This window comes from Watersipora subatra, chromosome 8 (genome assembly GCF_963576615.1).
Source record: "Watersipora subatra chromosome 8, tzWatSuba1.1, whole genome shotgun sequence".
NCBI lineage: Eukaryota > Metazoa > Bryozoa > Gymnolaemata > Cheilostomatida > Watersiporidae > Watersipora > Watersipora subatra.
In genome coordinates, this window is record NC_088715.1 from 35,709,548 (window position 1) to 35,731,877 (window position 22,330).

General features: G+C 37.5%; 2 protein-coding genes across 2 annotated transcripts in view; one reads left to right on the top strand and one right to left on the bottom strand.

Annotated features, from left to right (window-relative positions):
- LOC137401410 (uncharacterized) overlaps nucleotides 1–22,330 on the top strand; it is a 388,865-nt gene that overhangs the window by 269,384 nt on the left and 97,151 nt on the right. The gene's annotated exons all lie outside the window — the stretch shown is intronic.
- On the bottom strand, nucleotides 149–21,154 carry LOC137402496 (uncharacterized). Its single transcript, XM_068088996.1, has 7 exons — nucleotides 21,006–21,154; nucleotides 14,036–14,152; nucleotides 11,877–12,029; nucleotides 10,888–10,978; nucleotides 5,355–5,402; nucleotides 4,602–4,761; nucleotides 149–265 (listed from the first exon to the last, which is right to left on the bottom strand). The coding sequence occupies exons 1-7, from the start codon at nucleotides 21,099–21,101 to the stop codon at nucleotides 241–243; spliced, it is 690 nt and encodes a 229-aa protein (XP_067945097.1). The 5' UTR covers nucleotides 21,102–21,154; the 3' UTR covers nucleotides 149–240.

The window sequence follows — 22,330 nt, forward strand, 5'->3', positions numbered from 1 at the left end:
ATATATGGTATTTTCCGTGTATGCAGAGCTACATTGCATGGAGTTAACAGTGTCAAACAAAAGATACACTAATATTGCTTTTTCCTTTGGACATATTACTATGGAAATCCAGTTTAAATAATTAAAATGGTAAAGCGAATCCACTGTGGTGTATTTAAAATTATTACATTTACCATAAGAGATACTCATGTAGACGCATCAGAGTCAATGCTTTATATGGTAACTGGAGATGGCTGGCAGCTAGCGTGCAGTTTGGTAGATGTACCTGGAAAATAAGACACTGGTAGTAATGCGAGTGAGGGCAGCTGCAAGCCATCCATAGTCAAATAAGGTTTATTCAGCGACCCTGTAAAGATGCTCAACACTGGGTTACTGAGAGAGTGTATTTTGAGTTAGCTAATGGCGTAGTTATGTACTCCGAGAATTAAATTTTGCTAACATATGATTTTACTCTGATATCCACAAGACATTGAAATATCTGCTCTCCTATAGGTGTGTGCATACCGGAGGCTGGGAATACCGAACACCAGATGTTATGCTCAGTAGAGGTATGAATTAGTAAAAGAAAGAATTATGTTACTAAAACGGCTGAGCTAGTAGTTTGTGCTGCGGATAACTTCATTACAGATGAACATTCAATGTTTGTGTCGACATTTACTAACGGGGAGGGTGAAGATCTTAACAGTGGGAAGACAAATCTTAGTTCCTGCAAAATGACCGCGTTACGAAGCAAAAATGGTAACATAAGTCCTCATTGTGCACTTCTACACCTTCAATTACACCTGGTTTGTATAATACTAGTGGAATTATCTCCTCTATTACAGGTAAGGCTGGACTGGAATCATTAAATATCGAAAATATGTACCTACGCACGGGGCCATGACTGAAGTTGCCATAGTTACCTGTAAAATCTAGTCATTAATGATAGACAGTCACAGATTTAAGTTTAATCAATTGCATATTTATTTTTCACTCCATCTAAGTGCAGACGACAAAGACTCTAATTGAAAGTCAATTATCTCGGTCATATGAATATAACAAGAGGACAACTCCAACATATAAGTATATACATTAACTAGCGGAATGCCTGGCATTTCAGGGACATTAGAAATAAACTTATGAATAATGAGAGGTAATGTAGTTGCCTGCCACTTGCTATTAGCCTGGCACATTGCCAACAGCTAATTTGAGTAAGCTTACTAATAAGAGCTAACTACTTGCTCTCACTGCACGCATAAAATTACGCTACCGCTCTCCGTGACGTTGCGTCGTCACGGAGAGCGGTAGCGTAATTTTTGTCTACATAGCGACATGACCGTCCAATGAATCCATTAACCTCGCGTAGGTAAATTGGAAAGGCATTTGCCTGAAACGGGAGGTTCCCAGATCAAATCTAGTGCAATACGGATTCTTCATTCCAATACAATTTTAATAGCTATAACTGGACCAACTGAACGATGGACGGACTTTGAGATTTATATATATAAATAGTATAGTATTAAAGTTACTTTACTGAACACCACATTACTAATAAACACCAAGTGCGTGCATCAACTAATAATATATTACATTGAATGTTTTATGTCCCCTGTATCTGTACCGGCTAGTCAGTTAAATGCACGATAGTGACAAAAAATGTATGTATGACCGGAATGTATCAGTATTTTCTATCATTTACAATTGTTTGTGGTGGTTGAGGTGATCTGACTGTCAGGATGTTTCACGATCAAAATTGACAAAACTTATCACAGTTAAGACACTCGGGGGGAAAAACACCTGCAAAATGACAACTTTATCTGGGAGGTGCCTGAAATGGTAGATCAGAGCTAGTCTTCAACTCTATCTGGTGGAATGTGTAGATCAAAACTCATTAGATCTACCTGGAACTATGCCAAGTCCAAGGGCCAAACAAGACAATGAAGAGCCAACAAGTTTAGATAAAACAAGGTAAAAACATATATAAATATATATATATATATATAAATATAATTACAAGTAAGGTTCTATTATATTATAGATTAATACAGTAAAATAATACTAAAATAAATAGTCTTCATTTATATATTTGTATATAAACATGTATATAAATATATATAATTTCATTTATATACATATACGTATATACATGTAAATCTATATATATATTTCTCAAAGTTGGTCGTATGTGTATTTGTGTATTCGGCGTTTTGTTTTTCCAGCTATAGCTATTATTTTAGCATTGGGCCCACACATTACGATGCTTCTGTCTTCTATATACAGTGAAACATGGATAACTCGCCCTCGGATATATCGAACACATGGTTATCTCGAATGGATTTGCTTGGTCCATTCCCACGCAATGATAAATGGCTCTATATAACTCGACCTCGGCACCATTAACTCGAACAGTTTTTTGGCGAATTCACAAACGTGGTTTCCGTTCAATTTGTTTCGAAGGAGTTTCCACTAGTCGCGGAGCTGAGACCACTCTGCTTTTTTAACGAAAGCGCTTTTTATACGCGTATAGTGTACATATAATTTCCCTCGTACCGTATAATAGTACCGCAAAAGAAATCGTATAAAAATGATTAATAGGGTCGCTAAGACGTTCACTTAGTTACGACCAAGCTATAAACGTTAGAAGGTATTAGCGATAAAAATTTAATAAAGATAGACACAGCATGCAAAATACATATTGTAACAGTGATCATATGCGGATACATAAAGATAAAATGTCACAAATAGGCTCGTGGCTTGGCGTCCGCTACAACAGACATCCACTTTACGATGGCATCACGCAAGCAAAGAAAAGCGTGGAAACCTTCTGACAAACTTGAAGTACTCGAGGAAATCAAAGCAGGACAAAAGCTATCAGCATTATCAAAAAGAGAAGATCTTCCAAAAAGTACAGTGTCAACATGGATTAAACAAAAAGAAAGAATAAGAGCGTTATGTGACCAAAATTCGTCAAGGCTAAGAGATCGTTCAACGTCGCACGATGATTTGGATGGTGTATTATTGACTTGGTTTAGACAAGTGCGTAGTGAAGGCGTACCTATCGATGGGCCAATTTTGTTAGAAAAGGCTAACAAGTTTTTAAGGACTATAATAACTGTTTAAAATCTATTTCTACAATAAGTCACACTGTTGATCTTTGTCAAAAAAATACCTTGTCACAGACTACACTCGATAAGTTTTTTAAATGAAACAACTGATCAGATGTAAAGCATGCTTTTTTGCATTGGTCATAAATGTTTACTTATGTCCAGTTTTAAAAATTATCAGAAAGAATAGATATTTTTCTATTGGGCTAAAATATGTTTGCAGTTTTAGGTGATGTGACTGACAAAACGTTTTAAGATTAAAATTGGCAAAATTGATCTCGAGTAAAACACTCAGAAGTAAAAATGTCTTCTGAACGTTTTAACTGCGATTAGGTTTTGCCAATTTTAATCTGAAAAAGTTCTGGCAGTCACATCACTTAAAACAACACACAAATCTCAAGTGTATAAAAATATCTATACTTTCTGATAAATACTTTAAAACTCTACATCAGATGCCCTTTAACTTACAACAAACAACCTATACTTTAGTTTTATATCTACATGTAGTTTGTATATGTATCTACTGATAAATACATTCACTTGTGACTGTGCTCTGATAACTTGAGCGCTCTGATAACTCCAACGCTTTCGCTCGGTCCCGTGAAGTTTGAGTTATCTATGTTTCACTGTATATATTTCTCAAAATTGGTGTGCCCGTCCATATGCGTGTCTCTTCGGCTATAGCTATAGCGCACGCTGATTAATTTACCAATGCGGCTTCGCGTTACAATGCCCCTGTTAAGAAATATTTTTGTAAGGTTCAATTACTATATCTGGGGTCAAGGTCAATTCTTCTCACGTGGACACTTTTACTGTATTCGTGGGAAGAGCCTCGACATTCTCTCTCCTTTCGTTCAGACAAAGTTTGATATCTCATTTTTCGAGAGATCCCAGTATCGTATTCTCATTTCCCAGTATCGAAAGATAATAGTATCATCGTATTCAAAGTTTTGATGGATATCTTCTGGTGGAGCAGTAACCTTTTCTAAACACACACTTCCAAGCAAGAATTATTATTATTAATTCAACATATTCAGGATCTTTATTTTGTTTTCTCAGCTCATAATAATAGCATCATTACCGAATCATCCTTCATTGTAATCATAGCCAAACAGACTAAATTTAGCTATTACTTGCTAATTATTTCACATTTATATCTAAACCCCTTTATAGTTGTTTTATTTTTTGTAACTTATTTGACCTGCACAAAACGTTTTCCTCATGATATGAAGTTTGAAAATTACAGTTGTTTGGCAAAGTTTGAAAACCTTTACAGTTGTTTTTATTTTCTCTGTTAATCTATTTCAATTACACCAAACACTTTTCTCATGATATGTAGTTTGAAAATTGGAATGGCAAATGTTGTTATATGTTAAACACAAATAAACTTTCGGTCCAAAGACTATTTTATTACCCAAGCAATGCCGGGTTGTACAGCTAGTATATATATATAAATGAAGTACATTTAGAAGTTACACTAAAAAGATTGGCGATGCATGCTGCTAACAAATTTAATACCTGATGGTGGCAGCGATGGCGTTGCATTGGCACACATTGTACATGGCTGCTCGCACTGTACCGTCATCAAGAGCAGTGAGAAAGAGACGAAGGCTCGATTTGTTAACGCAAATATTTCTGACCCTAGCGAGGAGGGCAGAAGACTTGGTGGCAAATCCTCCTACAAACACCCAAGTACATGGTAACATGATCAATAGTAGCCATTGCAACACTCAGTGCTATGTCAAGTCATAAGTCAGAGTGAATAGCCCACATACAGACAATATAGTACTGAGTTATAGACAGTACACTAGTCAGTTATAGATAGTACAGTACTCAGTTATAGACATTACACTAGTCAGTTATAGATAGTACAGTACTCAGTCATACACAATACATTAGACAGTCAGACAGTACAATACTCAGTAATAGACAGTACAGTACTCAGTCATAGATAGTACAGTACTCAGTCATAGACAGTACAGTACTCAGTCATAGATAGTACAGTACTCAGTTATAGACAGTGCTGTAGTCAGCTATAGACAGTACAGTACTCAGTTATAAACAGTGCAGTAGTCAGTCATAAATATTACAGTACTCAGTCATAGACAGTATAGTAGTCAGCTATAGACAGTATAGTACCCAGTAATAGACAGTACAGTACTCAGTTATAAACAGTATAGTAGTCAGTTATAGACAGCATAATATCTCATTGTAAATAGAACAATACTCCAGTATAGATGGTACAATAGACAATATATCAAAATAACTTACTATGGTCTCCAGCTGCAATGTTGTGTTGCGATGTACTGGCTCTTTTTTCTGCAATATAAAACATGAACTCATCCAGTCATCTTGAAATGCACTCGTTCAGTTGAATACATACAGACAGTTGAGACACCGAGCAGACAGTTGAATACATACAAACAGTTGAGACACCGAACAGACAGCTGAATACATACAAACAGTTGAGACACCGAGCAGACAGTTGAATACATACAAACAGTTGAGACACTGAGTAGACAGTTGAATACATACAAACAGTTGAGACACCGAGCAGACAGTTGAATACATACAAACAGTTGAGACACCGAGCAGACAGCTGAATACATACAAACAGTTGAGACACCGAGCAGACAGTTGAATACATACAGACAGTTGAGACACCGAGCAGACAGCTGAATACATACAAACAGTTGAGACACTGAGTAGACAGTTGAATACATACAAACAGTTGAGACACCGAGCAGACAGTTGAATACATACAAACAGTTGAGACACCGAGCAAACAGCTGAATACATACAAACAGTTGAGACACCGAGCAAACAGCTGAATACATACAAACATTTGAGACACCGAGTAGACAGTTGAATACATACAAACAGTTAAGACACCGAGCAGACAGTTGAATACATACAAACAGTTGAGACACCGAGTAGACAGTCGAATACATACAAACAGTTGAGACACCGAGCAAACAGCTGAATACATACAAACAGTTGAGACACCGAGTAGACAGCTGAATACATACAAACATTTGAGACACCGAGTAGACAGTTGAATACATACAAACAGTTGAGACACCGAGCAGACAGTTGAATACATACAAACAGTTGAGACACCGAGTAGACAGTTGAATACATACAAACAGTTGAGAGACCGAGCAGACAGTTGAATACATACAGACAGTTGAGACACCGAGTAGACAGTTGAATACATACAAACAGTTGAGACACCGAGTAGACAGCTGAATACATACAAACAGTTGAGACACCGAGCAGACAGTTGAATACATACAAACAGTTGAGACACCGAGTAGACAGCTGAATACATACAAACATTTGAGACACCGAGCAGACAGTTGAATATATACAAACAGTTGAGACACCGAGCAAACAGCTGAATACATACAAACAGTTGAGACACCAAGCAGACAGCTGAATATATACAAACAGTTGAGACACCGAGCAGACAGTTGAATACATACAAACAGTTGAGACACCGAGTAGACAGTTGAATACATACAAACAGTTGAGACACCGAGCTAACAGCTGAATACATACAAACAGTTGAGACACCGAGTAGACAGTTGAATACATACAAACAGTTGAGACACTGAGCAGACAGCTGAATACATACAAACAGTTGAGACACCGAGCAGACAGCTGAATACATACAAACAGTTGAGACACCGAGCAGACAGCTGAATACAAACAAACAGTTGAGACACCGAGCAGACAGCTGAATACATACAAACAGTTGAGACACCGAGCAGACAGTTGAATACATACAAACAGTTGAGACACCGAGTAGACAGTTGAATACATACAAACAGTTGAGACACCGAGTAGACAGTTGAATACATACCAACAGTTGAGACACCGAGTAGACAGTTGAATACATACAAACAGTTGAGACACCGAGCAGACAGCTGAATACATACAAACAGTTGAGACACCGAGCAGACAGTTGAATACATACAAACAGTTGAGACACCGAGTAGACAGTTGAATACATACAAACAGTTGAGACACTGAGTAGACAGTTGAATACATACAAACAGTTGAGACACCGAGCAAACAGCTGAATACATACAAACAGTTGAGACACCGAGCAGACAGCTGAATACATACAAACAGTTGAGACACCGAGCAGACAGCTGAATACATACAAACAGTTGAGACACCGAGCAGACAGTTGAATACATACAAACAGTTGAGACACCGAGCAGACAGCTGAATACATACAAACAGTTGAGACACCGAGCAGACAGTTGAATACATACAAACAGTTGAGACACCGAGCAGACAGCTGAATACATACAAACAGTTGAGACACCGAGTAGACAGTTGAATACATACAAATACTTGAGACACCGAGCAGACAGTTGAATACATACAAACAGTTGAGACACCGAGCAAACAGTTGAATACATACAAACAGTTGAGACACCGAGCAGACAGCTGAATACATACAAACAGTTGAGACACCGAGCAGACAGTTGAATACATACAAACAGTTGAGACACCGAGCAGACAGCTGAATACATACAAACAGTTGAGACACCGAGTAGACAGTTGAATACATACAAACAGTTGAGACACCGAGCAGACAGCTGAATATATACAAACAGTTGAGACACCGAGTAGACAGCTGAATACATACAAACAGTTGAGACACCGAGTAGACAGTTGAATACATACAAACAGTTGAGACACCGAGCAGACAGTTGAATACATACAAACAGTTGAGACACCGAGTAGACAGCTGAATACATACAAACAGTTGAGACACTGAGTAGACAGCTGAATACATACAAACAGTTGAGACACCGAGCAGACAGTTGAATACATACAAACAGTTGAGACACCGAGCAGACAGCTGAATACATACAAACAGTTGAGACACCGAGTAGACAGTTGAATACATACAAACAGTTGAGACACCGAGCAGACAGTTGAATACATACAAACAGTTGAGACACCGAGCAGACAGCTGAATACAAACAAACAGTTGAGACACCGAGCAGACAGTTGAATACATACAAACAGTTGAGACACTGAGCAGACAGCTGAATACATACAAACAGTTGAGACACCGAGCAAACAGCTGAATACATACAAACAGTTGAGACACCGAGCAGACAGCTGAATACATACAAACAGTTGAGACACCGAGCAGACAGCTGAATATATACAAACAGTTGAGACACCGAGTAGACAGCTGAATACATACAAACAGTTGAGACACCGAGCAGACAGTTGAATACATACAAACAGTTGAGACACCGAGCAGACAGTTGAATACATACAAACAGTTGAGACACCGAGCAGACAGTTGAATACATACAAACAGTTGAGACACCGAGCAGACAGCTGAATACATACAAACAGTTGAGACACCGAGTAGACAGTTGAATACATACAAACAGTTGAGACACCGAGCAGACAGCTGAATATATACAAACAGTTGAGACACCGAGTAGACAGCTGAATACATACAAACAGTTGAGACACCGAGTAGACAGTTGAATACATACAAACAGTTGAGACACCGAGCAGACAGTTGAATACATACAAACAGTTGAGACACCGAGTAGACAGCTGAATACATACAAACAGTTGAGACACTGAGCAGACAGCTGAATACATACAAACAGTTGAGACACTGAGCAGACAGCTGAATACATACAAACAGTTGAGACACCGAGCAGACAGTTGAATACATACAAACAGTTGAGACACCGAGCAGACAGCTGAATACATACAAACAGTTGAGACACCGAGCAGACAGTTGAATACATACAAACAGTTGAGACACCGAGTAGACAGTTGAATACATACAAACAGTTGAGACACCGAGTAGACAGCTGAATACATACAAACATTTGAGACACCGAGCAGACAGCTGAATACATACAAACATTTGAGACACCGAGTAGACAGTTGAATACATACAAACAGTTGAGACACCGAGCAGACAGTTGAATACATACAAACATTTGAGACACCGAGTAGACAGTTGAATACATACAAACAGTTGAGACACCGAGCAGACAGTTGAATACATACAAACAGTTGAGACACCGAGCAGACAGTTGAATACATACAAACAGTTGAGACACCGAGCAGACAGCTGAATACATACCAACAGTTGAGACACCGAGCAGACAGTTGAATACATACAAACAGTTGAGACATTGAGTAGACAGCTGAATACATACAAACAGTTGAGACAGCGAGTAGACAGTTGAATACATAGAAACAGTTGAGACACCGAGCAGGCAGTTGAATTTATACAAACAGTTGAGACACCGAGCTAACAGCTGAATACATACAAACAGTTGAGACACCGAGCAGATAGCTGAATACATACAAACAGTTGAGACACCGAATAGACAGTTGAATACATACAAACAGTTGAGACACTGAGCAGACAGTTGAATATATACAAACAATTGAGACACCGAGTAGACAGCTGAATACATACAAACAGTTGAGACACCAAGCAGATAGCTGAATACATACAAACAGTTGAGACGCCGAGCAAACATAAACTCACAGCGCTGAGTCAACTAGTAGATTAAGTCTAGTACTTTAGCATCCTAACAATTTATAATTTATCGAACATTAACAAAGCACTTCGGAATTGTCCACTCATTCCAATTTTCCCAAAAGTCATTAATTTACTTATGCGCATGCTTAGATTGGCACTGAGCCCGAGTTGATAAAAACAGAAACGAGAACTGGTTTTTGAAATCGCTGCCTAAAACATGATTCATTGCAGTTGGATTACTCACAGGAAATACTGTGTTGGATGTGAGACCAGCCCATGCCAAGGTGACATGACCTAGACTGGCTTGGCTCAAGCAACATGGAAAGGGCCGGAGCCTGACGCCTATATAAGATCAAGCTGGAGGACAAGAAGACCGAGTTCATTTATGCTTTCCTGTATACACATGTCTTGACCCCAGGGGGTTAATTCTCAACTTCTATTCTTAAGGGCTCGACGGAAAAGGCACATTTCAGGGATGTTTTTGGTGGTCTGACACTAGAAAGCTTTCATAACAAAGGGTATATTTTTAGTATGTTTTTCATATAATACAAGTCATTATTACCCCTTTGGTCATACCCTCTTTTAGTCTGTGGTGATGTAGTGATAAGGAATAGTTTTTTTTATTTATGTGTAGGTCAGTGGAAAGGGTGCATTTTATAACATATCAGACTAGCCCTTGGGGATGAATAGAAGAAAGTGAACCCCTGGGGTTTTGACATTGCAAAAGCTAAACAAATATACAGTACTTATTCCGAACTAGAAATATACTGCGTTGTCTCCTTGAGTTTAGCAAAGCGGAAAAGGAGGCGCGGTAAAATCCTTTACAATACATTGAAACGCTCTTTTCCAAACTTTCTTGTAGGGTGGAGTTTAACCAAGTTTCCCAGCACTACCTACCGTAAGTTGTTCGATAAATATAAGTAAATTGAATTCCTTGTAAAAGACAATTCTATCATTTCAACATTTTCCCAACATGGTTTATAATTAGCTAACTTTGAACTTTCAGAATTAGTTTAATAGTAAAAGTTTCATAGGGCAGTCTGACATTAAGGACTACAGGCTACATTTAATGCAACAATCTTGAGCCAAGAGCGAATGGTCCAACATAAAATAGCAGCTCCTTGCACACGCATTCATCATAAGTATCACATCGGATAAGTACATTCCTTCTTCCCTCTTTTATGAATTCTAAAACTTTGTCTAAAATTATTTCAGTATTTCTGATGAACATATATTTAGTCTGAGACTTACTCCTTCCTAGACTGGTGTGAACAGCTCCTGAATTATATCGAGGAGATGGAATATGCATATCTTTGCCAGCCACTTTATCATCCATCACATCCTATTGTCAACAATTAAACAGAACTCAAAGGAGAGACAACTCTCACTTGAATTGCATTACCAACTAGTAACAGCATAAAAAAATTCTAAAACAAACAATTTTTGAAGCCACAGATCAAGTTGGTCAAAAGATGACACCTTACGTCATTTGAACTCGTGCTTTTCAGCATAGTAGCCTGAGGCCCTACCACCTGAGCCGTTCAACCAACCATCAACATGTCAGAATAAATGTACACATGATTATTACACCTGATGACCTTTTACGGCACACCGAGCTACCAGGGTACCAGTAATAAATAGAAAAACAGAAAGTTAACCGAAAAAGGCACAATCCTAAAACTACTTGTATTTCAAATCATTTTATGAGCTTTGTATGCAGAACACTTTTATTTTACTATTACATAACTGACCTTCAGCCTCAGCTTTTAACACAAATAAGACATTCTTACAAGCAACCACAATGATTAACTTGGACTGGTGACCTTGCATAAAACTCTCTCCTTGATAATGTTGAAATAATAATGAAAAGTTGAAACTATTAGAAATGCAAATCTATAGTGGTAACTTTTAAACCTTATATTTAGTCTTATGTAAGATTGTGACTCTCTAGTTAAATATCTAGTAAAAGTGTGAAATTTGAAGTAGTTGAGAGAAAAGGAGAATAATCGTTTTCGCTTCGTTTTCTATGCCAGGGCACAAACATACTACGTCTACCGTCGTACATTTCAGTTTATGAACTTTCTGTCACTACAAACTTCAATTCAATATCCTGACTCCACAATACTATTAGATTACCAACTTTTAAAACATGCATGATGATTGCTCATGCTAATAAAATGTTATACATATACCGACAAGACCATAAAAAGGCGGAGTCAGAGTTAGCAGGCCACTCCTACCTGTCCTTCTGCACCATCAAGTATACTGAGCACCTCATTCTGGATATCAGCTGTACTCTGTCCTCCCCTCTTCCCAAAGTTTGTCCTTCCTCCGCTGGTATACCTCGGAGGTGCCAACTTGATGGCACCTTTTACTCCATTATTTATGATTGTCTGCAAAAAAGGACTAAAGAAGAACATGTTTTATTTAAAGAAAAACTCCAAAACGACACGAGCTTCGCTTTCGGTACAAGTTTATAAAGCCGTCGCCTAGTAACAATAAAAAAAACGTATGAATGCTTTTAAGTTTAAAATATTGTCGTCAAGATATTTATCTATGAATTACGATTGTAAAACGATTATCTAAAAAGCCTTTATTTTTACAACAAGTCGAACACATACGAAATCGCGATTCCATCGCAAAAATATAAAAGGGAAAACCCAGTCAGCGAGCGATTCGGCTTCCGAAACGAAGGAATAAAACTTTTAATCAATTCTGTGGCGGTCAGTGATCATTTGACAATCCATCGTTTTTTTACGCCATCATGTCGTTTGCACATGCGCTCGCTCATGAAAAAGCCGCCATATTTGTAAAAAACGATCGTTTTTCATTTATTAAATTTAGTACTTTTTGGTGATGTTTTGATACTAAAATAAAAAAATTGCAAACAAAAGCATCGTTTTCAAAAATTCATTGCAAAAAGCTTCGTGTTTTTAATGATAAAATTGTTTATAAAGATGGCCGACAACGATAAAATGATGTCACGAAAAAATGAACGATACAATAATAATTCACATGATGATAGCGATTTTAACTCTAAAAACTTCAAATACATAGAGAAAAGATATGGTCACGGTAGCTCGGACGATGATAATGCTATATCCACTTGTGCTGTTGTTGTGAATATTAGAAAACTGGCTCTTATAGCAACTTCAATACGAGCAACACTCTGCTACTAGCTCTAATAGACCAGCTACTACTACTACTGAGGGATCAGATAATGGAGCATATGTAATCACACAGGCTTTTAATGGTTAGGAAAACGTGACTGACGTATATGGTGACAAGCCTTCATCGCTCTAAAATCTTTCCTCTCACTCATGGCCCAACTTCACACCACCTGCTGATAATACTCCACCATTAGAATATTTTGACTACTTCTTCCTTCCTATTAAGCAAGATGGAAGTAATTTGTAGAGCTTATAGTATTAGAATCCAACATCTATTACGATTTACACGTGCAAGGATGGGAGTTCAGCAACCACAGTCCAAACTGAATTTATGGGAAGATGTTAGAGAGGGGCGACGAAGGGTAATTAATGGACTGGGTCTGAACAAGGGTTTGTGAAAAGCTTCAAATAAAATAAATTAACTTACTTTAATAAAAAGCACCAAACCATCCAGTTAATATCAGCTCAAGCCATGTATGTTCATGGAATACTGACTTTACTGAACTGTCAACAAAAGATTACGCAACTTTCGGATGTTTTCGGGGACTATGACTAGGTGAAAGAGTTAAACCCTGAGTAGCACATAGAAAAGTGTAGACAATTGTGTAAAGATCGTTTTGTATAAAGCCTCCCTTCCAGTGGCGTTCAGAAAATTTGGATACACTTGCATTGGGCTGAATTTCTTTTTACACATTTTGAATCTTAGAACCAGTGCTAAAAATAAATATTGACTGGAGGACTTTTATATTAGTCTAAACTAGCAAAGAAGTTTAAATTCTAATAATAATTAATGTATTAATTATTATTCAAAAGCGGAGTTTACCAATTATATTAAATATAATTTTGGAGTTATCTTTTGGAGCATATAGGAAAGGAAAACTCCCAATATATAAGAGTCACCAACAAAGTAAAGAACAGAGAAGTAGAATTGTTATGGATAAGTAACCCTAACAACTTTTTCAAATGGTTTTTAGGAGGGTGAAAGTTAGTGTCTTATTAATATGTTATCAGTTGGAAGCGTGGCATTTCCGCCGCCACAGCTAACTAGCTATGACATCACTGCCTAAACTCTCAGCCTTCAACTCAGATTAAAGCTTGACATGTGAAATTATTTTGTTTTGTAATTTTACTGAAGAAAAGTTTTTCAACAACAGCTTTTAAAGGTCTCTCCTGTTACATACATATCTTGTAAAAGAGTGGGGAGTTTACTGCGTAGACTGAGAACCAACCTTTCCCTCGGCAGAGTCTAGAATATTTAAGACTGTCTTTTGCAGTACATCATCCTGATCTCTTTTTTCTGTTCTTTTCTGTACGGGGCCGACAGGCACCCGCCCCGGTCTGCTTGCCTGGAAACAAACAACAAAAGGGCACGCTGTAGGAACAGAATAAGACAGAATACAGAAAGCAAAAAGATAACAGTGCTACAGGAACAAGGGTGGCAGAACATAGATTAAGGTGGAAGACGGTTAGGTGAGAGAGCCTGTTCACCTAAATTGGCCAAGTAATGACAATGAGAAGCAAGTGAAGCAAAGCTCAGTCACAGTAAAACAGTTTTAATATCATGTTGTTATTAGTTAAAACAATAATATATTGCAATAGTGCTGTAGTGGGCCCATCCATGGCATTATATAGCTTGTAGCTGCAAAGTACATGTACAATGAAAGGTTTATTCATTCAAAGCATTTATTTGTTCTTACAGGTGTTAAAGTTCAACTGAAGCCCATAGATGACAGACTAAAAAAAAAATTACCAAATCAAATGGTGACAGATCTACAAGTGGAGACAACTGTGTACTAAATAAATAATGACAAAATGCACTTGTGATTGATAGTCACAATAGAGATGACATGCCTACTTCGTTAGGAAGTTGCTTGCCACAAATAGACTTTGAGAAGAAGCATACAAAAAAGATGAACTGATTCTGTATGAGACTAACAGCAGCAGGAATTCATAACTCTCATAACTTCATAAGTGAAAAAGATTACAAAATCACATCACAGAATCTTTGAACATATTGTCTCATCCCACACCGACTCATTTTTACATTTATGTTACAGGTTTCAAAATCCTGCGTAAACTATACCCAGAATATTTGTAGTTAGCATTCCACACATATGACCAACATCGTTTTCTATTCCGAGACACCAACATACTACATCTACCGTTGTACATTTCAGTTTATGAACTTTCTGTCACTACAACATTCAGTTCACTATCTTGGCTCCTCCACAATACTATTGCATTACCAACTTTTAAAACACGTTTATTCAACTCACTCAATAATATCTTAACTCTGTCTCTTGGTGTTTTGTTTCTTTTGACATGTAACAAAAACCATCATTTTGTTGATGATTGCCATGCTAATAAAATGTTATGCATATACCGACTAGATCAAAAAAGGCGGAGTCAGAGTTAAGCCACTCCTACCTGCCCTGCCGCACCATCAAGTAAACTTACCACCTCACTCTGGATATCAGCTGTACTCTGTCCTCCCCTCTTTCCAAAGTTTGCCCTTCCTCCGCTGGTATACCTCGGGGGCGCCAACTTGATGGAACCTTTCACTCCATTATTTATGATTGTCTGCAAAAAATGTTGTTTATAATGGTTGAGTATTCAGTTTATTGACAGAAACTTTATTAGCTGTGTTCATTTTCACAGCTGGGAACAAAGTGAGAGTTATATATAAAAAAGCTATGGGTGCCAATAAGCAACAAGCTTTCATAAAACACAATGAGAAAGCTCAATGAAAAGCACTACTAAAACCTTGGAAGTGCGATTATACAAAGTAGAAATAATCCCACTCAGTTACATGGTTGCACCAACAGCCAGTTTGAGTCACAAAATTACATAATCGTAATAATTACAATGATCGTAATAATTACAATGATCGTAATCAACGAGAAACAAAAAAGAGTGATGATAATAACAGTTTGTGTTTACTATAATAAATCTTCACTGGTCAGACAATTAACTAGCTCAAACCTAACGTGTCCCTAACTTTGACAAATCGATCATGTGGCAGCGGCTTCGTAAATATGTCTGCGATATTATCATTTGTCGAAAAAAACTCGGTACAGACATCACCAGCTTCAATCGCCTCTCGAACTTAGTGATATTTGATATAGATATGTTTGTAAAACATATCTTGTTTTACGCTTGTTTTACATATCATTTCTACGCTTGCTTGTTTTCTGGCTGTTTGCTGCAGCTGATTGTCTACAAAAATAGTTGGAGAATCAAGCAGAGCGGTTCCAATATCTGAGAATAGCTGACGTAACCAAATGCATTCAACAACATCCTCAAACAACGCAATATTCTCTTACTCCGTAGTAGAGAGGGCAATGACTGACTGACGCTTGCTGGACCAGCTGATTGGACAACCAGCATTAATGAAGACTGCACGCGATTTCGGGTGCCGTTTGCATAATCCGCATCTGTATATCCAACCATTAATTTACCTTGCTTTCTAAAAACCAGGCATAAATCTTTGGTGCCCTTCAGGTAACGTATTACTTATTAGGCTGCAGTCAAGTGAGTCTGGGTGGGGCAAGCGTTAAACTTGTCTAAGGCTCACACTGCATCAGTGATGTCTGGACGAGTAGATACGGCAGCATATAGTAGACTTCCTACCATCGATTAATAGAGATTGGGATCTGCTAATTTGCTTCCATCGTTGTGAACCGGCTTTACATCATTTGCAGAGTTGCGACAGCTTTTAAACTGAGACGAGAGCTGATTTTAATTCGATCATCTAAACACTAGTGTCAGACATTAAGCAAGGTCATCTACGTAAACACAAATCATCAGTTTCTTGTCGTTTTTCCAGCGAATATACACACAGTTGTCAGCAGAGGACTGCATAAAGTATGATGATTCAAGAATATCATCTAGTACCATGTTCCAACATTTAGGCGACTGTTTAAGTTCATACAGCGAGCGATTTAGTTTGCAGACTAAATTTTCTTTACCAGACATGACAAAACCTTCCGGCTGTTCCATATACACTTGTACATCTTAGGACAGTTTTCCATTCAGAAACGCTGTTTGTACATAAATTCGGTGTATCATCATATCTCTCTCAACAGCATCCGATAAAAGGTGCGCGCAGAGATGTTTTGTGAATAACGGGGGCGTATGTTTCATCGTAATCCCCCTGCTTTTTGTGCATATCCCTTAGTCACAAGCAAAAAGGAACTTGAAAATATATTCTATTTAAAGAAAAACTCCAAAATGCTTGACTAATAAATTGTGGCAGTTTTGTTTTATGGAAGAGATATAGACGGAATATAAGATTCCTGTCAGAGCTTAATTAATGCCTTCAGTTGAACTGTGCTGACAGGATTATTGTGAAACATATTTTACTAAAATAGATTCGCGGTACAAATTGTTTCTTCTATTTAAAATAAGTGTCCAGAATTATTTTAGCTCTACTAAATCCGGTGACAAAAGGGAAAGTTTGCTCTTAGAAAAAAACTAATAACTTTAAAATTATAGTAGTATGGTGTCCTGATTTTAATAACTTTAAAATTATAGTAGTATGGTGTCATGATCGCTATTAAAAGTATACTAAAATGACAATAAAGATCCTTTTTGGGTCTTGCTTGGAACAGAATAATGCTGATACTGCGCGATTAAACCTTGATGTATGAAGTTATCCTGTTTAGAAACTTCCTAAAGAAAAGTTTTTCAACAACAGCTTTTCAAGATCTCTCCAGTTACATACATCCCTGGTAATAGACTGAGGAGTTTACTGCGTAGACTGAGAACCAACCTTTCCCTCGGCAGAGTCTAGAATATTTAAGACTGTCTTTTGCAGTGCATCATCCTGATCTCTTTTTTCTGTTCTTCTCTGTACGGGGCCGACAGGCACCTGCCCCGGTCTGCTTGCCTAAAAACAAGCAATAAAAGGGCAACTGTTGGAACAGAATAAGACAGAATACAGAAAACAGAAAGATAACAGTGCTACAGGAACAAGGGGAGCAGAAGAAAGTAAAGTGGAAAATGGCAAGATGAGAACCTTTGCACCTACATTGGCCAAGTAATGACAACGAGAAGCATGTAAAGCAATGGTAAAGCAATGGTCAGTCACAGTATAACAATTTTAATTATTATTAATTAATTTATTTTTTTTTTAATAATTAATTAATTATAATATTTAATATCATGTTATTATTAGGTAAAAGAATAATATATTCAACTGGTACTGAAATAGGCTCATCCATAGCATTATATAGTTTGTATCTGCAGAGTACAATGAAAAGCCCATTCAACTCCATTATTGCAGAGAGAGGTATTTACTTCTCTTTTCAATAAAGTTTTACTCAAGCCCTTAGGTGACAAACTATAAATAATAGTTAACTTTTTTTTTTGCACAAATCAAAAATCCCAACTCATGTTTGTATAGGAATTAGTTGGTGATGATTTGATAGGTATTTACAAATTTTGATAGGTATGATTAATTTCCAACCATCCTTGACATTTCCTTGACATTTCCTTCACAATTATTCTAGCACGAGTAACATTACATATGAATAAGAGATCAGAAGTAGGAGACATATTACCAGCCTTCAATGTAAGGCCAACTTTAGGAACAAGGCTAAATAAACATGGATAATAGTCTCACTATGGAACCAGTCTCTCTGTTGCAAGGCCACAGCGCAACTTGAAAACATGTGTTCCTACAAATGAGTTCAAAAAGTTAAACTAAGAGCTTATAGGGGTGACTGGGGTGTTGTACAGTGTATATGAAGACATCTCTTGTGCGCCCGAGTGTCTTGTTATAACTTAGGCTAAGGACGCCATATTGGTTTTGGGTGGCCAAACTCCTCAAATGGACCGATAGAATGCCGATGCCTGATCAGCTTTGGACGCCCTGAGCATATTTGCAAAGGCGTTCTTTTCTATATGTTGGAAAACCCGTGAGTGGGTTGCCAACGTCGTCCAAAAGGAAGGCAACATTCACAATTATTGGCTCACTGGTTCAAGTAAACTTCCAGTGATGATTACAAAAATAACAATACAAGCAAGCTTTACTATAATAATAGCCGTGACGGTTCATTCATTTGTTTACCGGTCCGAAGGTACGCTTTTATAGTTAATGCATCACACAGGGATTGAACTAGAGATGTTCAGGTTAGGGGACTGACACACTAACCATCGCACCACTTGACCATCTTGCCGCCTTAAGGAATAATTACGTATATAGTTATTCCACATAATGATCTCGCCATGAGCTGACATGATGAGCTGATGACATCATGACATGATGAGCTGCCAGCGTACAAGTACTGATAATAATAATATAAGTGACATACAGGTTGCACAGAGAATGTTTGACACGAGCTTGTCAAATAGAGAAACTAATCCTAAAGCCAGCTCTCCTGTAAGGACTGAACAATGTGTGATGATGAAACGAGTTAAAGGATTTAGAGAAAATTATTCTACTCATATATTTCCGACACTAAACAAACTGAGGCCATGATTAGTAGTCTAGCACGCCGGCAAACAACAAGTTGGGTTCGATTTCCAAAAAAAATCTAATGTTGTTGACAGGAATAACATCCAACCTAAATTGCTCTCTGGAACTACGGATGTTTTCAGTCTGTTGAGGTTCCTTGCCACTGGACTCAGACATGTTCAGCCAAGATCACAGAGCACTTGTTTGCGCAACAATTCAAAATAAAGTATTTTTAACCACTAAATAATTTCAAATCAAGCAGAAATGTTTTCTATACAAACTTCCCTAGCGCTGCTACCTCACTCAAACCATCATAACTTAGAGCTACAGGTCAAAGCTGAACACAACTAATTAGCATCATTCCTCCTATTTCCTGTCTAAGGATTGAACGAATCCATTTGTTCCAGTTTGGAATTGTGCTCAAATCAAATGACTATTCAATACTACATAATATACATAATTTACTAATAATAAAATAAACAGTCATATGTGAGCTTGAGTTACCCCTGACTTGACTAAGTTGAGCTGATGTCTGATTCAGTAAGCTTCAGTACTTTAATTTTTTCTTTTTGACTGGAAGCAGGTTGGCGCAAAAAAATAAAAAATTTTAAAATCAAAGATTTTTATCATTATCTTTTTCATTTTTTCATAATTTTGCGAAAATCAGTATATCTTGACAAACAATCTTGTGATATGTGTATAACAAATATGTACACAATCTGTAATCAAAATAGCAAGTGTGATGGAGATAGTTGACTGCATGTGTAGTACAATGTGTAGTACAATGCTAGAGAAGGAACTTTGAAGTTAAAACATGTGAGTTTAATTAGCAAACATCAAAGCAGGACTGATTGTGAGCAACTGTAACTGGTGCAGTTTCCCTCACTGCTCTGTTTAATAAATAACATTGTGACATCATGATCTCTACTGCAATCAGCTCCAATGCAAGCTTTGAAAGAGTATTCTACCCTTTTTAGTTTCGTTCGTTCGTTCAAAAATGAGAAACTGGCTAGGTACTAAAAACTGGCATCTATATTCCATAAGATCAACCGCATTGATCGCACAATGAAATAACCTACTAAATATTTCATCATGATTATTTATGTGAAATTGCTAGTAGTTTTGTTCCTCTAACTTGCATGTAGTTTGCAAACTATGATTTTATAAGGCTGTTGAATGCAAGAAGTATAAGAAGTGTCAAACTAAAGCAAGAGTAAGTCACTGAAAAGTAGGCTCATGGTATGCTGATGTGCAATTCACAAATAATTTGCATGAGCAGAAATGAAAAAACATTAAAATTTATCAAAAAGTTCATAAAATATTTTCCAAAAAGTTGTCTAAAATCGGAAAAATTCAACTTTTTTCGGAAAAATCTGACTTAATTTTTTTTTCAAAAAATCATAATTTTTTCCAACCCTGACTGAAACTTTGGCGAGGTGTTCATGTGAGTACCAACTAAAAAACATGTGTTGACACTTTGGCTGAAGTACTATAGATATTCGATCTAGTGTACACCCTTCGGTTCTATCCTAGCCTGTTTTGACAAACTGTTGTTTTTGCTGAGTTGTCCCCCATCGAGCGAAGCAAGCAAAACAACAGCATTGTTGTTGCACAGCACGGTTGCTCGCTCCGCTCGGCAGGGACAACTCCGCAAAAACAACAGTTTGTCAAGACGAGACAGGCTAGTTCTATCCCCATGAGTGAGTAAAATATACGTGTTCATCAAAGTCAATAAGGCCTACCTGGAACTGCGCACAGGCATGGGGTTGGGCAAACTTGGAAGCCATTCCCTCAATAAGGTTAGCTATCCCATCATCCATCAAATTATGCTCTACCATGTCGATGAAGTCATTGTTGGCAGGAGATCTGTAGAGCACATCCGCCACGAGCTTTACCAGCTGTAAATTAGATTTGTAACTTAAATTACCATGATCATAGCTGACTACTGTAGTGTCTATAACTGACTACAGCAGTGTCTATAACTGACTACTGTAGTGTCTATAACTGACTACTGTAGTGTCTATAACTGACTACTGCAGTGTCTATAACTGACTACTGTAGTGTCTATAACTGACTACTGCAGTGTCTATAACTGACTACTGCAGTGTCTATAACTGACTACTGTAGTGTCTATAACTGACTACTGTAGTGTCTATAACTGACTACTGTAGTGTCTATAACTGACTACTGTAGTGTCTATAACTGACTACTGTAGTGTCTATAACTGACTACTACAGTGTCTATAACTGACTACTGCAGTGTCTATAACTGACTACTGCAGTGTCTATAACTGACTACTGCAGTGTCTATAACTGACTACTGTAGTGTCTATAACTGACTACTGTAGTGTCTATAACTGACTACTGTAGTGTCTATAACTGACTACTGTAGTGTCTATAACTGACTACAGCAGTGTCTATAACTGACTACTGTAGTGTCTATAACTGACTACTGTAGTGTCTATAACTGACTACTGTAGTGTCTATAACTGACTACTGTAGTGTCTATAACTGACTACTACAGTGTCTATAACTGACTACTGTAGTGTCTATAACTGACTACTGCAGTGTCTATAACTGACTACTGCAGTGTCTATAACTGACTACTGCAGTGTCTATAACTGACTACTGAAGTGTCTATAACTGACTACTGTAGTGTCTATAACTGACTACGGCAGTGTCTATAACTGACTACTGCAGTGTCTATAACTGACTACTGTAGTGTCTATAACTGACTACTGCAGTGTCTATAACTGACTACTGTAGTGTCTATAACTGACTACTGCAGTGTCTATAACTGACTACTGCAGTGTCTATAACTGACTACTGCAGTGTCTATAACTGACTACTGCAGTGTCTATAACTGACTACTGTAGTGTCTATAACTGACTACTGCAGTGTCTATAACTGACTACTGTAGTGTCTATAACTGACTACTGCAGTGTCTATAACTGACTACTGTACTGTCTATAACTGAGTACTGTACTGTCTATAACTGTGTTACTGCATATTACTGGATATTGTATGATTATTACTGAATCTTGTACTATTTCAGAGTATTGTTGGGT

What these genes read in the sequence shown, in the direction of transcription:
- LOC137402496 (XM_068088996.1), bottom strand. Translation starts at nt 21,101, where the DNA reads ATGGTAGAGCATAATTTGATGGATGATGGGATAGCTAACCTTATTGAG. An exon ending in ATGCCTGTGCGCAGTTCCAG is followed by an intron (nt 14,153 to 21,005) that starts GTAGGCCTTATT and finishes GTTTGTTTCCAG; the next exon opens with GCAAGCAGACCGGGGCGGGT. An exon ending in TAGACTCTGCCGAGGGAAAG is followed by an intron (nt 12,030 to 14,035) that starts GTTGGTTCTCAG and finishes CCTTTTTTGCAG; the next exon opens with ACAATCATAAATAATGGAGT.